We start from the raw sequence: 23,313 nt of genomic DNA, 5'->3' as shown, positions 1-23,313 counted from the left end.
TCTTCATTCTTTCTGGAGTTATTTCTCCACTGATCTCCAGTAGCATATTGGGCACCTACTGACCTGGGGAGTTCATCTTTCATTGTCCTAACTTTTTGCCTTTTCATACTGTTCATAGGGTTCTCAAGGCAAGAATACTGAAGTGGTTTGCCATTCCCTTTCTCCAAGATTACTTTCTTAATCTCTTTTTTTAAGGATTAAGACAAAGACTCCTCAATAAAATGGTAAGAAGACCAAAGTAGGGTAAAGGAAGTTTATACTGCCAAATTCCAAATTCATTAATTAGAAAGGTTCCATATGCAATGTTTAACTCTGGGTTTTTTAAGAAAATCATGGAGGACTTGAAAGGGTTCAGAGTAGAATCATGAGCGAAATAAGATTTAACGAAGAAAAAAGTAACCAATGTCATTCATGTTAATGAATATGTAGCTGAGTATCTCTTTACAAACTAAGCACTGTGCCAGACAGCAGAACTCTTGAAGTGGGAAAAAGAGAGGCTATGAGATTTTTTCCCATAGTATCATTAATGTGTGTGTGTGTGTGTGTGTGCGTGCGCGCACACACACGCACATGCACGCATGCACTCAGTCATGTCTGACTCTTTGCAACACCATGGACTGTAGCCCGCTGGTTCCTCTGTCCATGGAAGTTTTCAGGCAAGAATACTGGAGTAGGTTGTCATTTCCTACTCCAGGGGATCTTCCCAACCCAGAGACTGAACCCTCATCTCTTGTGTCTGCTGCACTGGCAGGCTGAGTCTTTACCACTGCACCACCACCTGGGAAACCCTAGTATTAATAACGAAAGTACCTATATCAGGATGGCACACAGACTTCGATTTCATACTAATTCTGATCGACTAGCAAATGGTCAAGTCAAAAGTCACCAAGAAAGAGTGTCATGGCTGACGAGCATTGTCTGTCACAGGTAATGAATGGGGGCAACAGCACGTATCCGTCATTACTGGCACGTATTATTATAATGAGTATTAACTTCCCAAGAGGCACACAAACAATAGTATTCTAAATACATAAAGCACCTTTCTAAACGTTTTTATATATGTTAACTTATGTTGCTCAAAGAATTCTCCAAGGTTAGTTGAGTCAAGCATTGCTTTCACTGTGTTGGAAACTGGGGCACAGGGAGGTATAAGAGACCTGCCACAGCTACATAGCTAGTTAATGGCAAAAACTCTATTAATACTCCAGATCCCCTCATTCCTAAATAATCTGCCCTTGATCTTTATAGTTAAAAGCTGTTCAAACAGAATGGTGTCCAGATGCTTCTGATTTCCAGTAAATACCTAAGAAAAAACTTTTAAACTATTGTATAGATTTCAGTTAGACCTAAGGAAGAATTTTCTGATAGTAAAAGCTCTTAACCACTGGAACAGATAACTAAAAAGAAGCCTGTCATATTTTATTTTCTGAAGACCTTAAAAATTTTTTTTACTGGGGAAAAAAATGTTAATTACCCCCAAAACGCCTTCAAAAGGGAATACAGTGTTGTAGAAGGAACATGGGTTTTAATTAGAGAGGCCTAGGTTCCAATACCACCTCTCAATTTACCAGTTGGGTAACCCTAGGCCAGTTATTGATACTTTACCTCTAAAATGGAGATAATATCATTCCCATCAAGAGTTAGCATAACATGTTATACTGCCAGGAACTTCCTTCAATCCTTTTAATTGCAAAAACCTTTTGTGGCTTTTAATCTTAAAATCTTCGGAAGTAAAGAGAAGAAAAAACTGCTTAAAATATCAGGTTCATATTTTCTGTCTTACTCAAGGCAGATATCTCTACCAGATTGTAGGTCTTAAAAAGAGGAACAAAATCTAGTCTTCCTAATTAGGGAGCACAATGCCTTGCACAGGGGCAACGCCAAACGTAGTTGATAAGAGTATCAGAGGCAACTGAAAACAAAAAGATTAATGACAAGAAACATATGCACTGGAATCTGTGCTGGACTCACCATAAAATGATATTGCTACTATTATTAAAAACAGCAGCAGCTAACATTTATCTATCATGGGCCTGTTTCTCTTATTATGGGCCTAGAGAAAAAGGAAGGAGAGTGTTCCTATGGGTTTTGAAAATGACTAAGTACCTTTTGTGGATTATCTCACTTGATTTCCATTTTATGGATGAGGAAACAGAGGCCTCCAGAGAGTAAGTAATTTGCCCAAGGTGACACAGCCAGTAAATGGAAGAGCTTAGATACAGACCCAGGCAGTCTGATTCTATAGCTTATAATGTTATTTCTTGTGCTGTACTGACCCCCTTCCCTCCAGTGTTAGATTTGGAACAAAAATATCTGTTCTATTTAATATCTAAACAGTACTTTTCATTTTCACAGAAAAAAAAATCTTTTAAGTGAGCAGTTTTAGGTTCCATGCAGGCAATTATTAGAGTGTATGCTTAATGCCTAAGCAGCCAGAAAGCTATATTGGAATTTTCCATAGGCATCTTCTCAGATATAGAGAATGAGAGAGTTCTGAGACACAATAAAGGAAGAGCCCTCTATAACCTGTATAGTTTTAGCACCAATGGATAGGAGAAATTTATCACAGTGGGCCTCTATTCACAACTAAAAGGCTTCTTCAAAAACGTATGTACCAGGGTACCCACTTAGCCAAAAGCCTCATTTTTAACTGCATCACTGAAATGTCCTTTGTATAGCTGGGCACTTAAAATAAATTCAAGTGCGCCTGTATGATGATGGCCCTACAGAGAAACAGTGGGGTACTCAGGTGATATCCACACAAAACTATTGTTGCAGTTCCTGTTGAAATACAGGTGACATTACACTCATAGGGAGGCGTGTACACTGCAAAAAGAATCACATCTCCTTTTCTACATGCCACAGTCTTTACCCGCCGCTGACCTTCTGAGATGACTGTGGTTATGACAGAGGAATCATTTTCCTCAGAGATAACCAATTAGTAAAGGGTTAAGCACACTGCACATTCCACTTTATCTAGTTCTGACAGTGCCACATATAAAAACCAGAGGCATCCTCCCCTGTTTCTATAATCTCAAGGAACCCTTTGGGTCAAGAAAGCATGAGAAAAATCAAAACTGCCTCATTATCATCATTAAGGTTTCAAAAAATTAGTTGGTTCACCTCTGAAACTCTAGCACCTGCCATGACACACTCTGTCACTGGTTATCTGGCCAGTGCAGCTGAGAGTCTGCAAGCTGCCTGCTATCACCAAAGCAGAGTGGACAGGAAGTATTAATGGCCTTGTTAGACCGGGAATAAACAAGGAGTTTGAAACTTCAATTCGTTTAATGGAAAAATGAAGCTACTTTTCAGTAAGTGGAATTTTCAGAATAAACTGCCTTCAGATTCCATAGATCGTGGACTAAGGCAATCAGACTGTTTATACTCTGAAGTTTGATAAAAAGTACTTAAGTGCAATTGGAGTCCCAAGCCTTTACATACAAGTCAATAGCCTATAAAGAGGAGAGAAACATTTAGCCTCAACTACAAACTATAGGGAAAGAAAAACCCTGCTTGTGGATCAGTTGAAATATTTTCTGAGAAGTCTTAAGTCCTGGAAAATAATAAGATTAGGCTAACCTAGATGTGCTCTAATGGAGCCACTCAGGACTGTCTTTGTATACCTGTGGCAGATTCATTTCGATATCTGGCAAAACCAATACAATATTGTAAAGTTTAAAAATAAAATAAAATTAAAATTGCAAAAAAATAAAAATAAAATAAAAAAATTACATCCTAGAGTTATCATCACCAATGTCAATTGCTGGCTTTTCCTTAATTTATCTTCTACCTAAGATCTAAACCATTTGATAAAATCATGGCAATCATGGCCCAGTAAAACCACAGCAAATACTGTTTTCTGCCTGGGAGATTACTATGTCTTCATAGGAAAATTTTTCTGAGTCAGGAGCAAGAACTATAGAAACAGCCATGGATGAGCTAAAAAGACGGAACCTATCTTTTAAAAAACAACAAAGGAGCATGGATTAGGATACCTTGGTGTGTGGAACAAGCAGACATATTCCAACATGTCTTCCTCCTAAATATAAGTCATGAACACAATTTCAATATATGTGGGAGGCTTCTAGGAAATGGAAATGACAATATGGAATGAGCTTCATTTTTTTTTTTTTTTTTTTAAACACATGCTTTATAGTGAGCTCTAAAGGAACTAAAGAAGAATGCCATCAGCTTCAACTCACCTCGGGCTTCTCGCAGTTTCTTAAGCTCTGCTTCCCGTTCAGTTTTGCTCTGCTTACTTCGAACCCCAAGGGCGCTGATGACTAGCCTTCTGGCTAGGGCTGCTGAAGTCTCAGGACGCTCCTTTGCTGGCTGGAGAAACTCTGAATGGGAGAAAAGGAGGGAGCAGGAGGCAGTAAGGAAGAGAAAGCATTCTAGCTCCAAGTGATTTAACTCAGTAATTAACATACAAAATAGACTAACAAGGGCTGCATCAGCAGTAATTAATACAAGCCTGATAGATGAAGATCAGAGGAAATTAACACGGCAAAGCACAAACAACCCTGCCTCCATTATCTGTATTAAGACAATTTCCTACGGTGACTCTAGCAAACTGCCAGGCACAGAGGTAAACTGGATAGGGCTGCCGCAGGAACGGTGAGTGCAGCGCCTGCAGCCCGCATCCCACTCTCTCCAAGTGGCTTCTCCAATGCCGTGTTTCCAACAGAGCCTCTTCTCTTTTCCTTTTTCCTTAAAAATATTTCTTTTAACACTAAAAATAAAAGTGTTATGTCTTTAGAACTCTGAATGCTATACAAGTGCTAGGAAAAAAAAACGAGAACACGACTATCAGTAAGAAAAAGCTCCTGAGATTATAGGGTTACCAGCATAAGCTCTAGCTTTGGCCTTGGCTGCTCTCGTGGCCTGTGACAAGGGCCGGATCTTCACCATGGTATGTTTACTACCAAGAGCATCACGAGCTGTAAAGAGAACAAATATATATAAAGAAGTAGAAGACATGAAGATGAGTGATGCAAAATATATATATAGTTAAGGCTAGTTCTTAGTAAGTATTTTCTAGATGTTGTGCTTTATTTTTTCATCATGGGCAAAAGAAATGGTAAGCTCTAGAAAATCCATAAGGAACAACTCGGCAGTGATTATTTTAAAATGGGGATTAGAAAACTATGACCCAATCCAGCCAACCACCCTGTTTTTGTAAAGTTTTACTGCAACAGAGCCGTGCTTGTTCATTGTGCCGTCTTTCCTCAACAGCAGAGTTAGGTAACAACAGAAACCTTATATCCTGAAATATCCACTATATGGCTTTTTACAGAATAAGTTTGCAGACCCTTATTTTAGAAGAATTGGACAGGAATCAACATCTCTAATTTGTCTGAAAGTCTCTGCATCAGATCTATCCTCATGCCGATAAAGAGGCCAAATCATACACTCAGAAAGTATGTATTACAAATGATCACTGGACAGGTTAAAGGGCTACTGCAAATTCATCTGTCAGTGGGGCTGGGGGCAGAATCACAAACATATTAACATTTACTCATACTGGCTTCTTAAATCTCTACCTGTTTATGCAGTATCATAACTGACAGTTATGCAGCAAATAACCTTGAAAAGCTGACCATCTCCCCAAATACCACTGGATTAGGGTAAAAAGGGAGGGTGGGGGAGTACATGGGTACCAAAGTAACTTGCCTCAAAAACCTCTACTGGTCATTTATCTATAGTGACTGAATAAAATGCCAGGTGGCTGGAACAGAAAGCAAATAAGGAAAAGAAGCAGAAGAAAATGGACAATAAACACAGTGAAATCCACTGGGTGAATACCTGTAATCGGACTGGAGAATACTCCTAGGGCATGTGTATCGTCCACCCATTTAATATCAAATCCTTTCTTTCTGCAACAAAATAAAAGAATTTTATTCCTTAAAATAAAACTTACTTTTAAAAAACATCTTTCAAATAGAATCTTGTAAGGCATTCCATGATGAGAGAAACTCAACAAGTGCATGGGTGGAGTGGGGATAATGACACACAAAGCGGCCTGGAGAGCAGAAGCCATTAAAAGCAATAACCCATCATAAAGAACTACCTGGGAGGGTTTTACCTTGTCAGCCATTCAACTAATTAAGCCACACATGTTCCCTGGGGAGGTAAAGTATTTATCACACTATTTACAAGAGATGTTTTTAGGGGACTGGAGAAAGGAAGCATAAGAAGAAAAGAAGAACCAGAGGAGGAGGAGGTAGGCAGGGAAGGTCACTGGGATTTAATGTAAATGTAGGCTCAAGGGCAGAGACAAGAGACAGAGAGGGACAGGGAGATGGGTCATTCAAAACAAAATCAATCAAATAAGAGAAAAAACAGACACCTATAATCAGGGAGGCTGACCTATTCTTTCTTCCCAGTTGTAGAAGGGAATTAAGAAAGCAAAATTCAGGTTCTGCCACCTTGAGGCCATGGGCTGGTTTAATCTCTCTATAAGCCGGGTTTGCTCATCTGTAAAAAATGGGTTGAATTCCTTCCTAACAGAGTTGCTGTGAAAATGGAAATGAGATAATCCATGACAAGGCAAAGGGCATGATGTTGAGCATTTAGTGGACATTTAATAAATCAATGGTGCCCATTATTTTTTATTAATAACAATATTCATCAGGAAGATGATTAATATTAATGAAGATGTGATTAAAATATGAAGTTGACTCTGGTGTTTGACTCACAGGCTTTTGCACCATGACCTTTTCTTTCTTTTTTTTCTTAAATAAAGCACTATAAAGAACAACAAAAAAAGACAACTGCTAAAGTATCTTTTCCTTTTAACAACTAGTCAAGAAAAAATTTCCTTTGAAGGAAAAAGAAATAAAGAGGCTTTGAAGGTTAGTTAGACAATTTCCTGATGTAAAACTAAGTTCAATCATGGCATAAAATGACCACAGGAGTTGAAGACTATGAGAAAGTTCCACAGTAGAAATCTACATTATACAATAGTTGACAAAAGATGGTAAAAAACTTAGATGGGCTCTAGAGGACCTTTTAGACTTCAGAATTTTATAACTCTTTAAAATGCTTCTCCCCTTTTGAAAATATTTTTGGGTTTAATAGAAAAAATGGTCTTGCAGGTAAAATTAGGAAGAAATAGAGCAATAGGACCGAGAAGGCAATGGCACCCCACTCCCGTACTCTTGCCTGGAAAATCCCCTGGATGGAGGAGCCTGGTAGGCTCCAGTCCACGGGGTCACTAAAAGTCGGACACGACTGATCGACTTCACTTTCACTTTTCACTTTCATGCATTGGAGAAGGAAATGGCAACCCACTCCAGTGTTCTTGCCTGGAGAATCCCAGGGACGGGGGAGCCTGGTGGGCTGCCATCTATGGGGTCGCACAGAGTCGGACACGACTGAAGCGACTTAGCAGCAGCAGCAGCAGAGCAAAAGGAAGTTAATAGTTCTTAACAGTTAACTAATGTTCAGAAAATTCCAGACATCAAGAAAATTAATCCTTGGTTTTAAAAATCATCATTATTAGTGACAACTTCAGGTAGTTCTAATTTTGGATTTAATCTCACCAACTGCTTTTTAAAATCTTCTATGCACTTCACCTGGTACAGACCTGATACTGGGTCTTATCATAACTGTAATGAATTAGACCGATTGACCCATACTACATGTTTAGAGTAAGATCTATGGCAGACTGTTAACTGTCCTCCAGGATCCAGTCACTACTCCTTTCTTTTAGTTACATAACTGATAAGTGAGGTACCTAGCTGCTAGTTTTGCCTGTTCTAGAACTTTACAGAAAAATGGGGTTCTTGTTTTTGTACACAGAATTTCAAGGAATACAGTCACACTCATTCATTTACCTATTGTTACTATTTATGTACAATGATGGCAGGAAAATTGGAGAAGGCAATGGCACCCCACTCCAGTACTCTTGCCTGGAAAATCCCATGGACAGAGGAGCCTGGTAGGCTCCAGTGCATGGGGTCACTAAGAGTCGGGCACGACTGAGTGACTTCACTTTCACTTTTCACTTTCATGCACTGGAGAAGGAAATGGCAACCCACTCCAGTGTTCTTGCCTGAAGAATCCCAGGGACGGGGGAGCCTGGTGGGCTGCCATCTATGGGATCGCACAGAATTGGACATGACTAAAGCGACTTAGCAGCAGCAGCATGGCAGGAAAATACCATCTGACGCTAAAAGAAAAGTTGGGAGCTATACCCTAATTCAAGATGTACATGAACTGAATTTTAAGTTTAAATCTGTATATCAGACAATAGACCTGGTTTATTGTTAACTGCAGGATTACAGCATTAAAGCATTAATCCCTTCTTGGTAATGACTTTCTTGAAGATCCTGAAAAATGTTTTTCTTAATAACTTACTTTTGGGATTATTTCTTTTATTCCCAAAGCTTATGTTTCCTTATAAGCTAAAGATAGAGAGATATACTTCTGACTCTACGTATGTATGAAGTATATACATATATAAAAGGTAGTGCAACTATTCTCAAACCCATTTACATCAGTTTTAATTTATGTTTACTACATAATTTATTAAATAAAATTAAAACAATGAACTATGAGTATGAAACATAAGAGTTGTGTCTATAAAAACTTAAAGCTTTGAAAGACTTGAGAAAGATAAAGTCACTAAAAAACCCAAAAAACTATCAACAATTATGTTTGGGCAAAACAGTTTTTAAAAAAAAAGGGCGAGGGGATGGGGAATTCCCTGGTGGTCCAGTGGTTAAGGACTCAGCACTTTCACTGCTGTGACCTGGGTTCAATCCCTGGTCAAGGAACTAAGGCCCTGCACTCAGACCCTGCAAGCTATGTGGTGCAGCCAAAAAAATAAATATCTTAAAAGAGAGAACACATTTTAATCTATAAGGAATTTGCACTCGGGTGACTTTGAATGGATATTAGTTGTTGCTGGAAGTTGTAGGTGATATCAGGGTGACATTAAGAACTCTTCTATCAACAGACTAGTAATTTAAAAACAACAAAAAAAAGGCCTTGACACCACATTAAACTCAATGGACACGAGTTTGAGCAAACTCCAGGAGATAGTGAAGGACAGGGAAGTCTGGTGTGCTGTAGTTCACGGGGTTGCAGAGAATCAGCCACAACTGAAGAACTGAACAACAACAACCACATCAAAGACCAGCAAGTAAATGGACATTTCAGCCACAGCTGAGCGACTGAACCACCGCCACACCAAAGAGTGGCAAGTAAGCGGCCATGCATATGTACTGTTAAAATAAGCTGGTTGAGATGTAACAATCACATTTTATCATTCTCTACTTTATCTCAGTGGTCAGAATAACCTCAAATCAATAATTCAATTTACAGCCTTTTGGACTGTTAGGACCCTTGGTGCCTGGCAGAAGAAAACACATATCTTCTCAGGAGATAGTCTCTTCTTTTATTGCAGACCTCAATTCTCATAAATAAAATTCCAAAGGAAATGGCCAGCTTTACAGTTAAAATAAATAAATAAATAAACCTCCAAAAAAAAGCAAGGCACTACGAGTGAGAATTTGTAAGAACAGAATTAAAAGGACTTCAGGTAAAGGAATAACTAGACATAGACTATAAAAGCTCTATGTTCACTACACTTATAAAGAAATTTTTTTAATCTTGAAAATAGAGGGAAAAAAATGCAGATTTGAAAATTAGAGAACTTTGAAAAATAAGAAACATAAAATGAAATTTAAAAATTCAATGGATAAATTTAAAAGCAAATTAACCACAGTTGAAGAGATTAGAACTAAAGAAATTACTCAGCATATAAAGGAGAAAAAGAAATGGAAAATATGATAGAGATAACATGAGGATTAAGTTAGGTCTAATCCACTTTCAACTGGCAGCATCATAGAGAATATAAAAGAGACTAGTACAGAGGCAACATTTGAAGAAATAATGTCTAGTGTTCTCCAAAACCAATGAAAAATATTTAGGAAGCCCAAATAACCTCAATAATGATAACATAAGAAACACAAAGTCACATCATGCTGAAAATGTATAATACCAAAGACAGAAAACATTAAGAGCACCCAAAGAGAAAAGACAGATTACACTCAGAAGCAATACTCAGACTTTCAGTGGGCTTCTCATCCTACTCTAAGAAAGCCAGGAGAAAGCAGAATAAAATCTTCAAGTTGCTGAGAAAAATAATTGTCAACCTAGGATTCTATACCCAGCAAAAATGTCTTTCAAGAATGAAGTTGAAATAAAGCCATTAAGAAACAACAGCAACGATGACAACAAAATCCAATTGAGTGTGTTACCAGCAGACTGTTATTAATTAAATTCTAAAGAACCTGTTCCACGCAGGAGGAAAAAGATTTCAAATGAAAGATATGAGACACAAAAAGAATACAGAAAACAGATGAATCTGAATGCTGACTATATAAAAAAAATGCAACATCAAATGGAGTTTAAAAAGAAAAAAACTAAATCAAAAAGACTCAAACTAGTAAATCTCAGTATATTAGCTGGAGGTTAGGGAGACACTGGAATGGAATTGGGGAATGGAGTTTAAAACCCTTCAAGTGTTTGGAAACAGTGTAAAAGTATTAACCTTAGTCACTGGTAAATTAAGCATGCATTTTATAATTTCTAAAGTAACTACCAAATAACAGAAACAGTATCATTCCCCAAAAATATGGAGCGAGAAAAAAATACCTCATCAATCCAAAAGAAGGCAAGATAGAAGAGAAAAAGATGGGACAAGTAAACACACAAAAAAAGATGGCAGGCAATACATCCAAATATATCAATAATTACAATAAATATAAATGGACTAAATGCACCGTGGAGACAGACTTCAAAGTCATTATTGATGATATTCTTCTTAAATGCTAAATTGGGATCTAGGAAGACTTTAGCATTTTTTAAAGGAACTTAGAAGAAGAGTGGTTTGATACAGATTTCCAATGGGCTTGGAAAACACAATAAACAAACTTGATGCTAAAGTAAATGACAGGGAATAGGAAAGCAAAAGAGGTGACTTTTCAGAAGACATTTTAAGAAAATTTCATCCCACCTTCCCTAACATCCCCAATCAATTGCAAATACTTACTGATAAGTGCAGAAAATCCGTAGGAGATCTTCAGTACGAAATTCTTGGGGGAAGTCATAAATTTCAATGACATGTGGGAATTCACAATCACTGAGGTCAATATCAGGAACTTCATGGTTGTAATAATCAAATCTAGGTTCTTGGATACTTTCTCTGTTCTTCATATTCCCTGATAACTAGAGAGGAGGAAGCATTCATGTGACTGTTATACCAAGCCAGAGCATTATAAAATATCCTCCCATATATAAACAATTCTCCCTTTTATCTCCTTGTTCCTATTCCTTAACCTTTACCATTTGTCTCTGTTCCAAACACAGTAATATCACCCAGTTTATATTATACAGGTGGAATACTTGAAAAAGTGCTGAAATTTCAGAAAAGACAAGCAATGAATGAAATTTAGCTTGCATCTATCAACAAGGTGTGAGAAAATGTAGAATGATCAATGCAGTAAGTTACAAGCAACACATCTTAGAAACTGAACTGCAGAAAATAGTTCAAGAGATGAATTAATAACATTTGTTTTATTTGAGCTTATTGATCAGACCCCTAGTTTCCTTTCTGAAAGTGAGCAAAACAAAACAAAATGTTGAAGAATGAAAACACTTTGCTAGTCTACCTATTGTTGATGGTAGCTTACAAAGAAATTTGTTATGACAAACGTTAAGTGGCACAGGTAATTAAAGTTCCCCAGCCTTAGAGCTACCTAAAGGAATTCCCACACAGGTTAATAAAGAAAGTACAGTAATGAAGAACACTTAAAATTTTACTCTATGATTAAAAACTGAATGCTGTTAACTATTTCACACTGGAAACAGGAGAACGGAAAGGGAAAAATAAAAAGGGGCAGCAAAGTAGCCATGACAGTCATTTTGTCATTCACCTAGACACTAGTACTCAACACCCAGAACCTTCAGGCTCAAAAGTGTGTTCTGTTAATCAAAAGTCCAACTAGAGACCTTCAAGCACTCCTTCTTTCATACTGTACCTCCTTTCCCATCAAATGAGAAAGTAAGAATCTGCAATGCCAAGGATGCATCTCCTTTCCTCAGAGAAGTGAAAAATGGATTTAAGAATTTTATTTGGGAGGCAGGAAAGGAAAAGGGTGATTTAGGTAAAATCGATGAAAATGTTTATCTATTGCTGTGTCTCTAGTTCCTTTTCTCCACTAGGCTTCAGTTTTACATCTTAAAAAAGGGTATAATAATAGCACCAACACCTTACAAGTAAGGGTGCAGACTAAATGAGATGATGCAGTAAGTACTTAGCACACTACTTAGCATCTAAGTATGAATTCAACCCAATTTCAACAAATTTTAATGAGGTGTTGAATCTATTGGGCTTCCCTGGTGGCTCAGACAGCAAAGAATCTGCCTACAATGCAGGAGACCTGGGTTTGATCCCTGGGTTGGGAAGATCTCCTAGAGGAGGGCATGGCAACCCACTCCAGTATTCTTGCCTGAATCTATTATAGGCCAAGTATCATGTTATTTCCACCCTGTTTAGGATACACAAAGCAGGAAGAGAATATCCCTCACACCATAACAATGAGGAAAGACCAAACAATCTATACATATCATAGCTTTTCTTGAGTTTAGCATAGAGCTGACTGAGTATGCAAGGAAACTGAAGTCCTCAGGATGACATGTCCCCCCCAGAGAGAGAATACCTAAACTTTTTTCCCTCTGGCAGATCATGAGAAGAAGTGGCCACCAAACAAGCGGGCAAGAAGATATCAGCTAAATGTTTAACAAGTTCTTAAAAGCCTAGAGTTGACAGTTTAGAATAACTCAGAGCCCCAGAAAGGGGGCTCCAGAAAGGAGGGGAGCCTGCAATTACTTGCAAGACCATCCTTATGCTAATGCCATACTCTCTTGATTACCACTGTTTCATAAGTTCTGAAATTAGGAGGCTTCAGTCTTTCTACTTTGATCATTTTCAAAATCATTTTGGCTGTTCTGAGTCCCTTGCATTTCCATATGAATTCGAGGATCAGTTGGCAGACAGAAGTGGGCCACAAGCCAAGGAAGGAGGACAGCAGTATCTAAGAGAAGCTGAAAAGGGCAAGAAAACGGATTCTACTCTAGTCTCAAGAAAGGAACACAATCCTACCAATATCCTAATTTTAGTCCAATGAGACCCATTTTGGACTTCTGACCTCAAGAACTGTAAGGCAATAAATCTGTGTTAAGACACTAGTTTGTGGTAATTGAAAACATCAGTAATAGTGTGTGTGTGTGTGTGTGTGTATATATATATATACACACACATACACACATATATATATACACACACATATATATATATAAAACCTTTCTTGCTTTATGTCATGTCATCCCTTAAAATATGCTACATTCTAACCAAAAAGGAATACTATGTCTGCTGCTGCTGCTGCTGCTGCTGCTGCTAAGTCACTTCAGTCGTGTCTGACTCTGTGCGACCCCACAGACGCAGCCCATCAGGCTCCCCCGTCCCTGGGATTCTCCAGGCAAGAATACTGGAGTGGGTTGCCATTTCCTTCTCCAATGTATGAAAGTGAAAAGTGAAAGTGAAGTCGCTCAGTCGTGTCCGACTCTTAGCAACCCCATGGACTGCAGCCTACCAGGCTCCTCCGTCCATGGGATTCTCCAGGCAAGAGTACTGGAGTGGGGTGCCACTGCCTTCCTAAACAGGCATAAATACTATGCCTATGAGTGCACAACTGCACTCATTTCACACGCTAGCAAAGTAATGCTCAAAATTTTCCAAGCTAGGCTTCAACAGTATGTGAACCAAGAACTTCCAGATGTTCAAGCTGGATTTAAAAAAGGCAGAGGAACCAGAGATCAAATTGCCAACATCCTCTGCATCATAGAAAAAAGCAAAGAGAATTCCAGAAAAACATCTATTTCTGCTTCTTGACTACACTAAAGCTTTTGACTGTGTGGATCACAACAAACTGTGGAAAAATCTGAAAGAGACTGGGAATACCAGACCACCTTACCTACCTCCTGAGAAACCTGGATGCAGGTCAAGGAGCAACAGTTAGAACCACCCATGGAACAACAAACTGGTTCAAAATTGGGAAAGAAGTATGTCAAGGCTGTATATTGTCACCCTGCTTATTTAACTGATATGCAGAGTACATCATGCAAAATGCTAGGCTGAATGAAGCACAAGCCAGAATCAAGATTGCCGGGAGAAATATCAATAACCTGAGATATGCAGATGACACCACCCTTATGGCAGAAAGCAAAGAGGAACTAAAGAGACTCTTGAAAAAGTGAAAGAGGAGAGTGAAAAGGCTGGCTTCAAACTCAACATTCAAAAAACGAAGACATGGCATCCGGTCCCATCACTTCATGGCAAAGAGATGGGAAACACTGGAAACAGTGACAGACTTTATTTTTTTGGGCTCCAAAATCACTGCAGATGGTGACTGCAGCCATGAAAGTAAAAGATGCTTGCTTCTTGGAAGAAAAGCCACGACGAACCTAGACAGCATACTAAAGAGTAGAGACACTGCTTTGCCAACAAAGGCCCTATAGTCAAAGCTATTGTTTTTAAAGTAGTCATGTATGGATGTGAGAGTTGGACCATAAAGAAAGCTAAGTGCCAAAGAATTGATGCTTTTGAATTGTGGTGTTGGAGATGACTCTTAAGAGCCCCTTGGACTGCAAGATCAAACAGTCAACCCTAAAGGAAATCAACCCTGAATGTTCACTGGAAGGACTGATGCCGAAGCTAAAGCTCCAATATTTTGGCCACCTGATGTGAAGAACTGACTCACTGGAAAAGACTCTGATGCTGGGAAAGATTGAAGGCAGGAGAAGGGGATGACAGAGGATGAGATCACTGGATGGCATCACTGACTCAATAGACATGAGTTTGAGCAAGCTCCAGGAGATGGTAAAGGACAAGGAAGCCTGGCGTGCTGCAGTCCATGGGGTTGCAAAGAATTGGATATGACTGAGCGACTGAACAACAATATGCCTAAACACATGTTGCTTCTTTCTGCCTGTGGATCTGATCACATTATTTTTGATCACATGTATAATCTGACTCTTCTTCTATACTTCTATAGCATTTACCTCATCTGCACTGTTTTTTTTTTTTTTTTGCTGTGCCATGCAGCATGTGGGATCTTAGCTTCCCAACCAGGGATTGAACCTGTGCCCCCTTAATCACTAGACCATCAGGGAAGTCCCATCATCTGCACTACTTTTATAGCACTCACTGCATAACACCTAGTATTAATTAGACCTCTCTCTTCCTCTAGCTTTAACCTCACTACCTAACCACCTATCCAACAAACATTTAATGTATGTTTAACATCACATTAGAGAAAGACACTGGACAAAGAATGTTAATATGTAATAAAGAAGGTATTACCAGTGGGTAGAGGAGAATGAACTTTGCTTACTCTTGTTCACTACCCAAGTAAAGAAATTATACAGAGAAAAGTATCATAGACAGAAGTGTGCAAAGGCATGCAAGGAGCATAGCATTCACTAAACAGTTTGGTGTGGCCACACTGAATAATGTGAGAACTTCAGAGAGTGCTATGGGCTTCACTGTGTCCTCCCAAAATTCATAAGTTAAAATCATAAACCCTAATATCTTAGACTATAACTGTATTTAGAGATCATGTCTTTAAAATGGTATTAAGTTAAAATAAGGTAGATCCTAATCTGAGTGATGTCCTTATAAAAGGAAATTTGGACACAGATGGAAGATCATGTAAACATAGCCATTTACAAACCAAGGAGAGGCCTCAGAAGAATCCAACCCATGCTGACACCTTGATCTTAGACTTCTAGCCTCTAGAATTGTGAGAGAACAAATTTCTATGGTACTCTGTCACAGGCACAACTGGGTGTTGTTTTTGCTTTGGCTCCATCCCTTCATTCTTCCTGGAGTTATTTCTCCACTGATCTCCAGTAGCATATTGGGCACCTACTGACCTGGGGAGTTCATCTCTCAATGTCGTATCTTTTTGCCTTTTCATACTGTTCATGGGGTTCTCGAGGAAAGAATACAGAAGTGGTTTGCCATTCCCTTCTCCAGTGGACCACATTTTGTCAGACCTCTCCACCATGACCCATCCATCTTGGGTGGCCCCACAAGGCATGGCTTAGTTTCACTGAGTTAGACAAGGCTGTGGTCCGTGTGATCAGATTGGCTAGTTGTCTATCGCTGTAAAGAGCAATATTGCATAGGAATCTGGAATGTTAGGTCCATGAATCAAGGCAAATTGGAAGTGGTCAAACAGGAGATGGCAAGCGTGAACATTGACATTCTAGGAATCAGCAAACTATGATGGACTAGCATGGGTGAATTTAACTCAGATGACTATTATATCTACTACTGTGGGCAGGAATCCCTTAGAAGAAATGGAGTAGCCATCATAGTAAACAAAAGAGTCCAAAATGCAGTACTTGGATGCAATCTCAAAAATGACAGAATGATCTCTGTTTGTTTCCAAGGCAAACCATTCAATATCATGGTAATCCAAGCCTATGCCCCAACCAGTAGCGCTAAAGAAGCTGAAGTTGAATGGTTCTATGAAGACCTACAAGACCTGTTAGAACACCCAAAAAAGATGTCCTTTTCATTATAGGGGACTGGAATGCAAAAGTAGGAAGTCAAGAAACACCTGGAGTAACAGGAAAATTTGGCTTTGGAGTACAGAATGAAGCAGGGCAAAGGTTAACAGAGTTCTGCCAAGAGAACGCACTGGTCATAGCAAATACCCTCTTCCAACAACACAGGAGAAGACTCTACACATGGACATCACCAGATGGTCAACAGCGAAATCAGATTGATTATATTCTTTGCAACCAAAGATGGAGAAGTTCTACACAGTCAGCAAAAACAAGACCGGGAATGGACGGTGGCTCAGATCATGAACTCCTTATTGTCAAATTCAGACTTAAATTGAAGAAAGTGGGGAAAACACTATTCAGGTATGACCTAAATCAAATCCCTTATGACTATACAGTGGAAGTGAGAAATAGATTTAAGGGACTAGATCTGATAGACAGAGTGCCTGATGAACTATGGACGGAGGTTCGTGACATCGTACAGGAGACCTTCCCCAAGAAAAAGAAATGCAAAAAAGCAAAAGGCTGTCTGAGGAGGCCTTACAAATAGCTGTGAAAAGAAGAGAAGTGAAAAGCAAAGGAGAAAAGGAAAGATATAAGCATCTGAATGCAGAGTTCCAAAGAATAGCAAGGAGAGGTAAGAGAGCCTTCCTCAGCGATCAATGCAAAGAAACAGAGGAAAACAACAGAATAGGAAAGACTAGAGATCTCTTCAAGAAAAATCAAGATACCAAGGGAACATTTCATGCAAAGATGGCCTCAATAAAGGACAGAAATGGTATGGACCTAATAGAAGCAGAAGATACTAAGAAGAGGTGGCAAGAATACACAGAAGAACTGCACAAAAAAGATCTTCATGACCCAGATAATCACAAAGGTATGATCACTCCCACTCACCTCAAGCCAGACATCCTGGAATGTGAAGTCAGGTGGGCCTTAGGAAGTATCACTACGAACAAAGCTAGTGGAGGTAATGGAATTCCAGTTGAGCTATTTCAAATTCTAAAAGATGATGCTGTGAAAGTGCTGCACTCAATATGTCAGCAAATTTGGAAAACTCAGCAGTGGCCACAGGATTGGAAAAGGTCAGTTTTCATTCCAATCCCAAAGAAAGGCAATCTCAAAGAATGCTCAAACTACCGCACAATTGCACTCATCTCACACGCTAGTAAAGTAATGCTCGAAATTCTCCAAGCCAGGCTTCAGCAATACGTGAATCGTGAACTTCCAGATGTTCAAGCTGGTTTTAGAAAAGGCAGGGGAACCAGAGATCAAATTGCCAACATCTGCTGGATCACTGAAAAAGCAAAAGAGTTCCAGAAAAACATCTATTTCTGCTTTATTGACTATGCCAAAACCCTTGACTGTGTGGATCACAATAAACTGTGGAAAATTCTGAAAGAGATGGGAATACCAGACCACCTGACCTGCCTCTTGAGAAACCTGTATACAGGTCAGGAAGCAACAGTTAGAACTGGACATGGAACAACAGACTGGTTCCAAATAGGAAAAGGAGTACGTCAAGGCTATATATTGTCACCCTGCTTATTTAACTTATATGCAGAGTACATCATGAGAAACACTGGGAAGGAGGAAGCACAAGCTGGAATCAAGACTGCTGGGAGAAATATCAGCAACCTCAGATATGCAGATGACACCATCCTTATGGCAGAAAGTGAAGAGGAACTAAAAAGCCTCTTGATGAAAGTGAAAGAAGAAAGTGAAAAAGCTGGCTTAAAGCTCAACATTCAGAAAACTAAGATCATGGCATCCAGTCCCATCACTTCATGGGAAATAAATGGGGAAATAGTGGAAACGGAGGCTGACTTTATTTTTCTGGGTTCCAAAATCACTGCAGATGGTGATTGCAGCCATGAAATTAAAAGACGCTTGCTCCTTGGAAGGAAAGTTATGACCAACCTAGACAGCATATTAAAAAGCAGAGACATTACTTTGTCAACAAAGGTCCGTCTAGTCACGGCTATGGTTTTTCCAGTAGTCATGTATGGATGTGAGAATTGGACTATAAAGAAAACTGAGTGCCGAAAAACTGATGCTTTTGAACTGTGGTGTTGGAGAAGACTCTTGCAAGTCCCTTGGACTGCAAAGAGAGCCAACCAGTCCATGCTAAGGGAGATCAGTCCTGGGTGTTCATTGGAGGGACTGATGTTGAAGCTGAAACTCCAATCCTTTGGCCACCTGATGCAAAAAGCTGACTCATTTGAAAAGACCCTGACGCTGGGAAAGATTGAGGGCAGGAGAAGAAGGGGACAACAGAGGATGAGATGGTTCGATGGCATCACCAACACAATGGACATGGGTTTGAGTAGACTCCGGGAGTTGGTGATGGACAGGGAGACCTGGTTACTGCTGTTCATGGGGTCTCAAAGAGTCGGACATGACTAAGCAACTGAACTGAACTTGTCACAGACAGTCTAGGGTTCTGTGCTCTGGCAGCCTTAACAAATTAATACAGGGAGTAAAGCTGGAGTTTCAGCTTCCTCATCAATATTCTGATTCTATAATACAACTACAAGGGATATGTCATATTCACCCCTATATACTCCCACTGCACACATTAACTTGCACAAACTAGGCATTCAAAAAATACTTGTGGAATGAATACTCGAGGCACATGCCTCAAATTAATTACTTTGTCCAAATGCCTGCTTATCAAGACTGATTTTACATGCAGCCCTCATCAATAAGAATTTGATTTATGCAACATATATTTTTTAAATGATTTTGGATGGCAGTTTTAAATTTGGGATAAAATGATACTTTTTTTCCTTCCCTTTACCAATAAACTTTAAATGTTCTGGTTATATAAATCATGCAAACAATTCAACAAATTATAAAAGGAAGGCAACGACAACAACATTTCTAAATAGATCTAAACTTCTGATAGTGACAAACTGAGGACCTAAATCTGGGAACATGCCATATTTTTTTATAAGCTGCTCCCACAGCCTGGAATGCCTTGTCTGCTTCTGATCCTTCTTCTTCTAAGACCCAGCTTCAATCTTTATCTCCTCTTGAAGCTGTTCCCATTGACCCCATTTTGATGGTTTCTCCATTCTTTATACTACTGTATCATTACACTTAGAAGCTGGATATATATCATATTTCATCAGTTCTAGGATACACATTTTAACATCTCCAATATCAGTATGCATCTGAATCATACATATTGTCACTGCTTGCCTGCATATGCATGAGACCCAAAAGCACCAGTACCAAAATTTGCAGGCATTCCACACTGGTCCAGCAGTGTGGAAGAAAATCTCAATATAAGAATACTTCTATGTAAATGCAAAGATGGCTTAAGATCCAGCAACAATGATTTTTGCTTTTTTTATGTATTCTTATAAGAAATGCTGTATCATCAGTTCTTGTTGGCACAGAAAATGATAAGAGGATGGAAAGGCATCAGTATCAATGACTAAGTCAAGAAATTATTAGAAAGAGTTGGGCTATAACACAAAGTTTTAGGAAACTAACCAATTTATTTCACTGACATTTCACCTACAAGATATTTCACATATCTATAAGTTTTAGGAAACTAACCAATTTATTTCACCGACATTTCACCTACAAGATATTTCACATTTCTATAAGATACAACACGTGATAAAAATTCATGTCTAAGTCTGTGTGCTACTATGCTGTGCTCAGCCATATCTGACTCTTTGTAACCCCATGAGCTGTAGCCCGCCAGGTTCCTTTGTCCATGGGATTTCCCAGGCAAGAACACTGGAGTGGATTGCCATTTCCTACTCCAAGGGATCTTCCTGATCCAGCGATGGAACTTGCATCTCATGCATTAGGAGGCAGATTCTTTATCACTGCACCACATGGTACACCCTCTATTAATAATTAAGCCTAAAGAAGCTTTTTTGATAGGTATAAAATAAAATTCCAAAGGGTAAGCACTGTGATTTCTTTCTTAGTGATACATAAAATAATGATATATTTCACAATCAATAGCATTTTCAATTTAATCAAATAGAATATTTTTTTCAGACATTTCTGAAAGTCTCGTCAGCTCCACAAGACTATAAACTCCTTAACATTGTTATCCTTCTCTTTCACCGCTCACATCACCAGTATCCGAGCTGGGCACAGAATAGCTGTACAGTGTCTGTTGACTGGCTGAGACCTTTAGGTAGAGGCAAAGGCTGACTGTCATGGAAAGAGCCCAGAGTTAGAAAATCAGGAGACTGGGCCAACTCTGGCAGTAACCTTAGCTAGGTCAGTAATAACCTTTCTGGGGCTTAGCTGCCTTACCTATAAAGCAAGAGGTAAACATAAAATATTATGTTACAGGTCCCTTTCAATGCTAACATTCCACTTAAAAAAAAAAAAAAAAAAAGACACATACAATTCTCTTAGGTGAAAGTTCCAGTTCCTAGATCTTATTTTTCAAGGCCTATATTGTAATATTGCCTCTGATCTTAGAAGGTAGGGAAAAAAAATTTATGTAGATACCTGTAATCACAATTAAACATAATACACCACTTTAAACTATAGTTGCGGCTGTAACCAATTTAAATATTGGGCATATCAGGAGATTACAGGGACATGGACAACAGAGACTGGACCAGGAGTTGCTGGTATAACATTACTGCAGTTACTTCAATGTCACTATATCTATTTTCATAATTATTCACAGAGTTAAACCATGCAGTCAATTCTTATTATTTAGGTTACGTTATTCAAGCCCTTTGTTTCTATTTTTCTCTTCTACTCTTACCCTGTAGCTAATTAACTGCTTATTAACTCACTTTCTACTGAAGAAAATAAAATTTACGATTTATTATTTACTATAAACTTTGACAAATTAAAAGATTTGGGATTTGGCTGAAGAACAGGCTTAAGCTATATACAAAAAATAACACCTTTGGATTATCTGGATTTGATTCTATCGCTGGTATTCCATTACCACGGAAAACTGAGAGTTAACAGCCAAGAATTTTTCATGTTGGTCCATAGTAATGTGAACAAATCAAAAGCTAGAATTAAAATGTTTTACCCATTTAACTTCCCGTATTTGGCAAACAGGGAAATAACACTGTTTTTAAAGTATTTTCAAACATTTTGTAAAATTTCTCATGACCTAAAGTCCAAACACATCCAAAAAGAGTTCCCTAAAAAGATAATAAAACTACAATGTATAATATACAGCGTAAGTTATGGCTTCCATCCCTTTTCTATACTGCTTTGGGCATAAATCCTTTACAACAGTAGAAGGATACATTTAGACTTTTAAACTTTTTAACATTTTACACATTAAGAGTAGCTAATGTCTTCAGTGGTGTTCTCCACCTACAAATAAAATTATACAATATATCTAGGGCTATGCCTCCACTGACCTTATCAAGAAACCAAGACTAGAAATACAAACTTTGACCTCATAAAATGTATAACACAGAACAGGCAGAATGGCATTCAAGGTGCCATCTAAAGATTTCTCTAGAATAGGCATCAGCAACATTTCAGTATCACTGAAAATCATCAGTGAGAGAAAGCCATGGCTATCGCCTTGGATTAAGGCATAGTAAGAGAGAAGAAAGGGTGAAAGTGAGTAAGAATACAGAAAAGGAGAAGAACAAAAGGAAATAAAAAAGAAAGCTACAATAATGAGGCATGTCAGATGAATACTCACTGATCCAGTGCCAGAGGACAAATGTGAGAGCTCTAGCTGCCCCTAACGAATAGTAATATGTGGCACATAAATACTGGCCGGGACCAAGTCAATACACTGAACCGACAGGGACCTGGATCCTATTCACACAGTACAGAAGGTTAATATGGCAAACTGATGCCGGCATTCCTGGGAAGATGCTATCCAAACCCACTGGACAGTGAGAACACTGTAGTAGATTAAACTTGTAGTCAAGAGGAAGACTGAAAAAATAGGGAAACATCTCTGGATTCCCTCATCTTCCCAGCATGACTGGAACGACTAGATGGAAAGATACCACTGATAAAGTATGAATATGAGTAGGCACACACAGAAAGATGATGATTTGGAAATGAATGGTGTTCCTTTTCTCTTTTCCATGGTTATACATTGTTAGTAACTGTATATAACAAAAGAAAACTCCTACCTAAATATTTACCCCTATCTAAAAACATACCTCAAACCAGAAATGGCCAGTGAAGGGACCAGGTGCCAGCATCTAGCAATATCAACGTTATGCTGCTGACATCTCACTAACCCTCCTACTATTAAGTCTGCTGATTGATACAGGAGGCAGAAAAGGAAGTTTTATCTAGACAATAATTCCTATGTTCTGGTACCAAGATATTAAAGGTTAAAAGAAGTCATGCCAATATCCTTTTCTTTATCAGTTAAAAATCTCAATTTCTGGGTATCCCATACCATGGCTTTAGGAGATCATGTAATCTTTAGAGACTCATCAAGAGCTGCAGTTCTGGGAGCTAATGACTCAAGCAGATTTAGAAGTTCAAAAGGTCAGGAAACTGCTTCACATGCCAATGATGACCACACCCTGCTCTAGAGCATACTTCCCTGCCTACCAGAAGTATTAGGCACACCTCTATGGCTAGCCATTGTCATCAAAGAAATAGGCCAGGTGGGAAAAGAGCCAAAAATCTTTGGTTGGAAAGTTTTCAAGGTAAGCAGACACTTACTTTAATAAA

The 23,313-nt window shown here is 38.7% G+C and overlaps 1 protein-coding gene and 1 non-coding gene across 13 annotated transcripts in view; one reads left to right on the top strand and one right to left on the bottom strand.

The window, feature by feature from the left end:
- Positions 1-23,313, bottom strand: part of R3HCC1L (R3H domain and coiled-coil containing 1 like) — a 72,364-nt gene that overhangs the window by 6,000 nt on the left and 43,051 nt on the right. For all 12 annotated transcript variants that reach the window (XM_044935350.2, XM_044935356.2, XM_044935353.2 and 9 more), the window contains 4 exons: positions 11,066-11,241; positions 5,809-5,879; positions 4,848-4,943; positions 4,206-4,346 (listed from right to left, as the gene is read on the bottom strand). In XM_044935350.2, the coding sequence (XP_044791285.1) occupies positions 4,206-4,346; positions 4,848-4,943; positions 5,809-5,879; positions 11,066-11,241 (484 nt within the window). The remainder of the gene's footprint in view (positions 1-4,205; positions 4,347-4,847; positions 4,944-5,808; positions 5,880-11,065; positions 11,242-23,313) is intronic.
- Positions 8,711-8,783, top strand: TRNAE-UUC. Its single transcript has one exon. It is a non-coding gene; the product is annotated as a tRNA-Glu (tRNA).

Source organism: Bubalus bubalis, chromosome 23, assembly GCF_019923935.1.
Source record: "Bubalus bubalis isolate 160015118507 breed Murrah chromosome 23, NDDB_SH_1, whole genome shotgun sequence".
Taxonomy (NCBI): Eukaryota; Metazoa; Chordata; class Mammalia; order Artiodactyla; family Bovidae; genus Bubalus; species Bubalus bubalis.
Note: the sequence above shows the minus strand (reverse complement) of the source record. Positions and strands in the feature narration are given on the sequence as shown.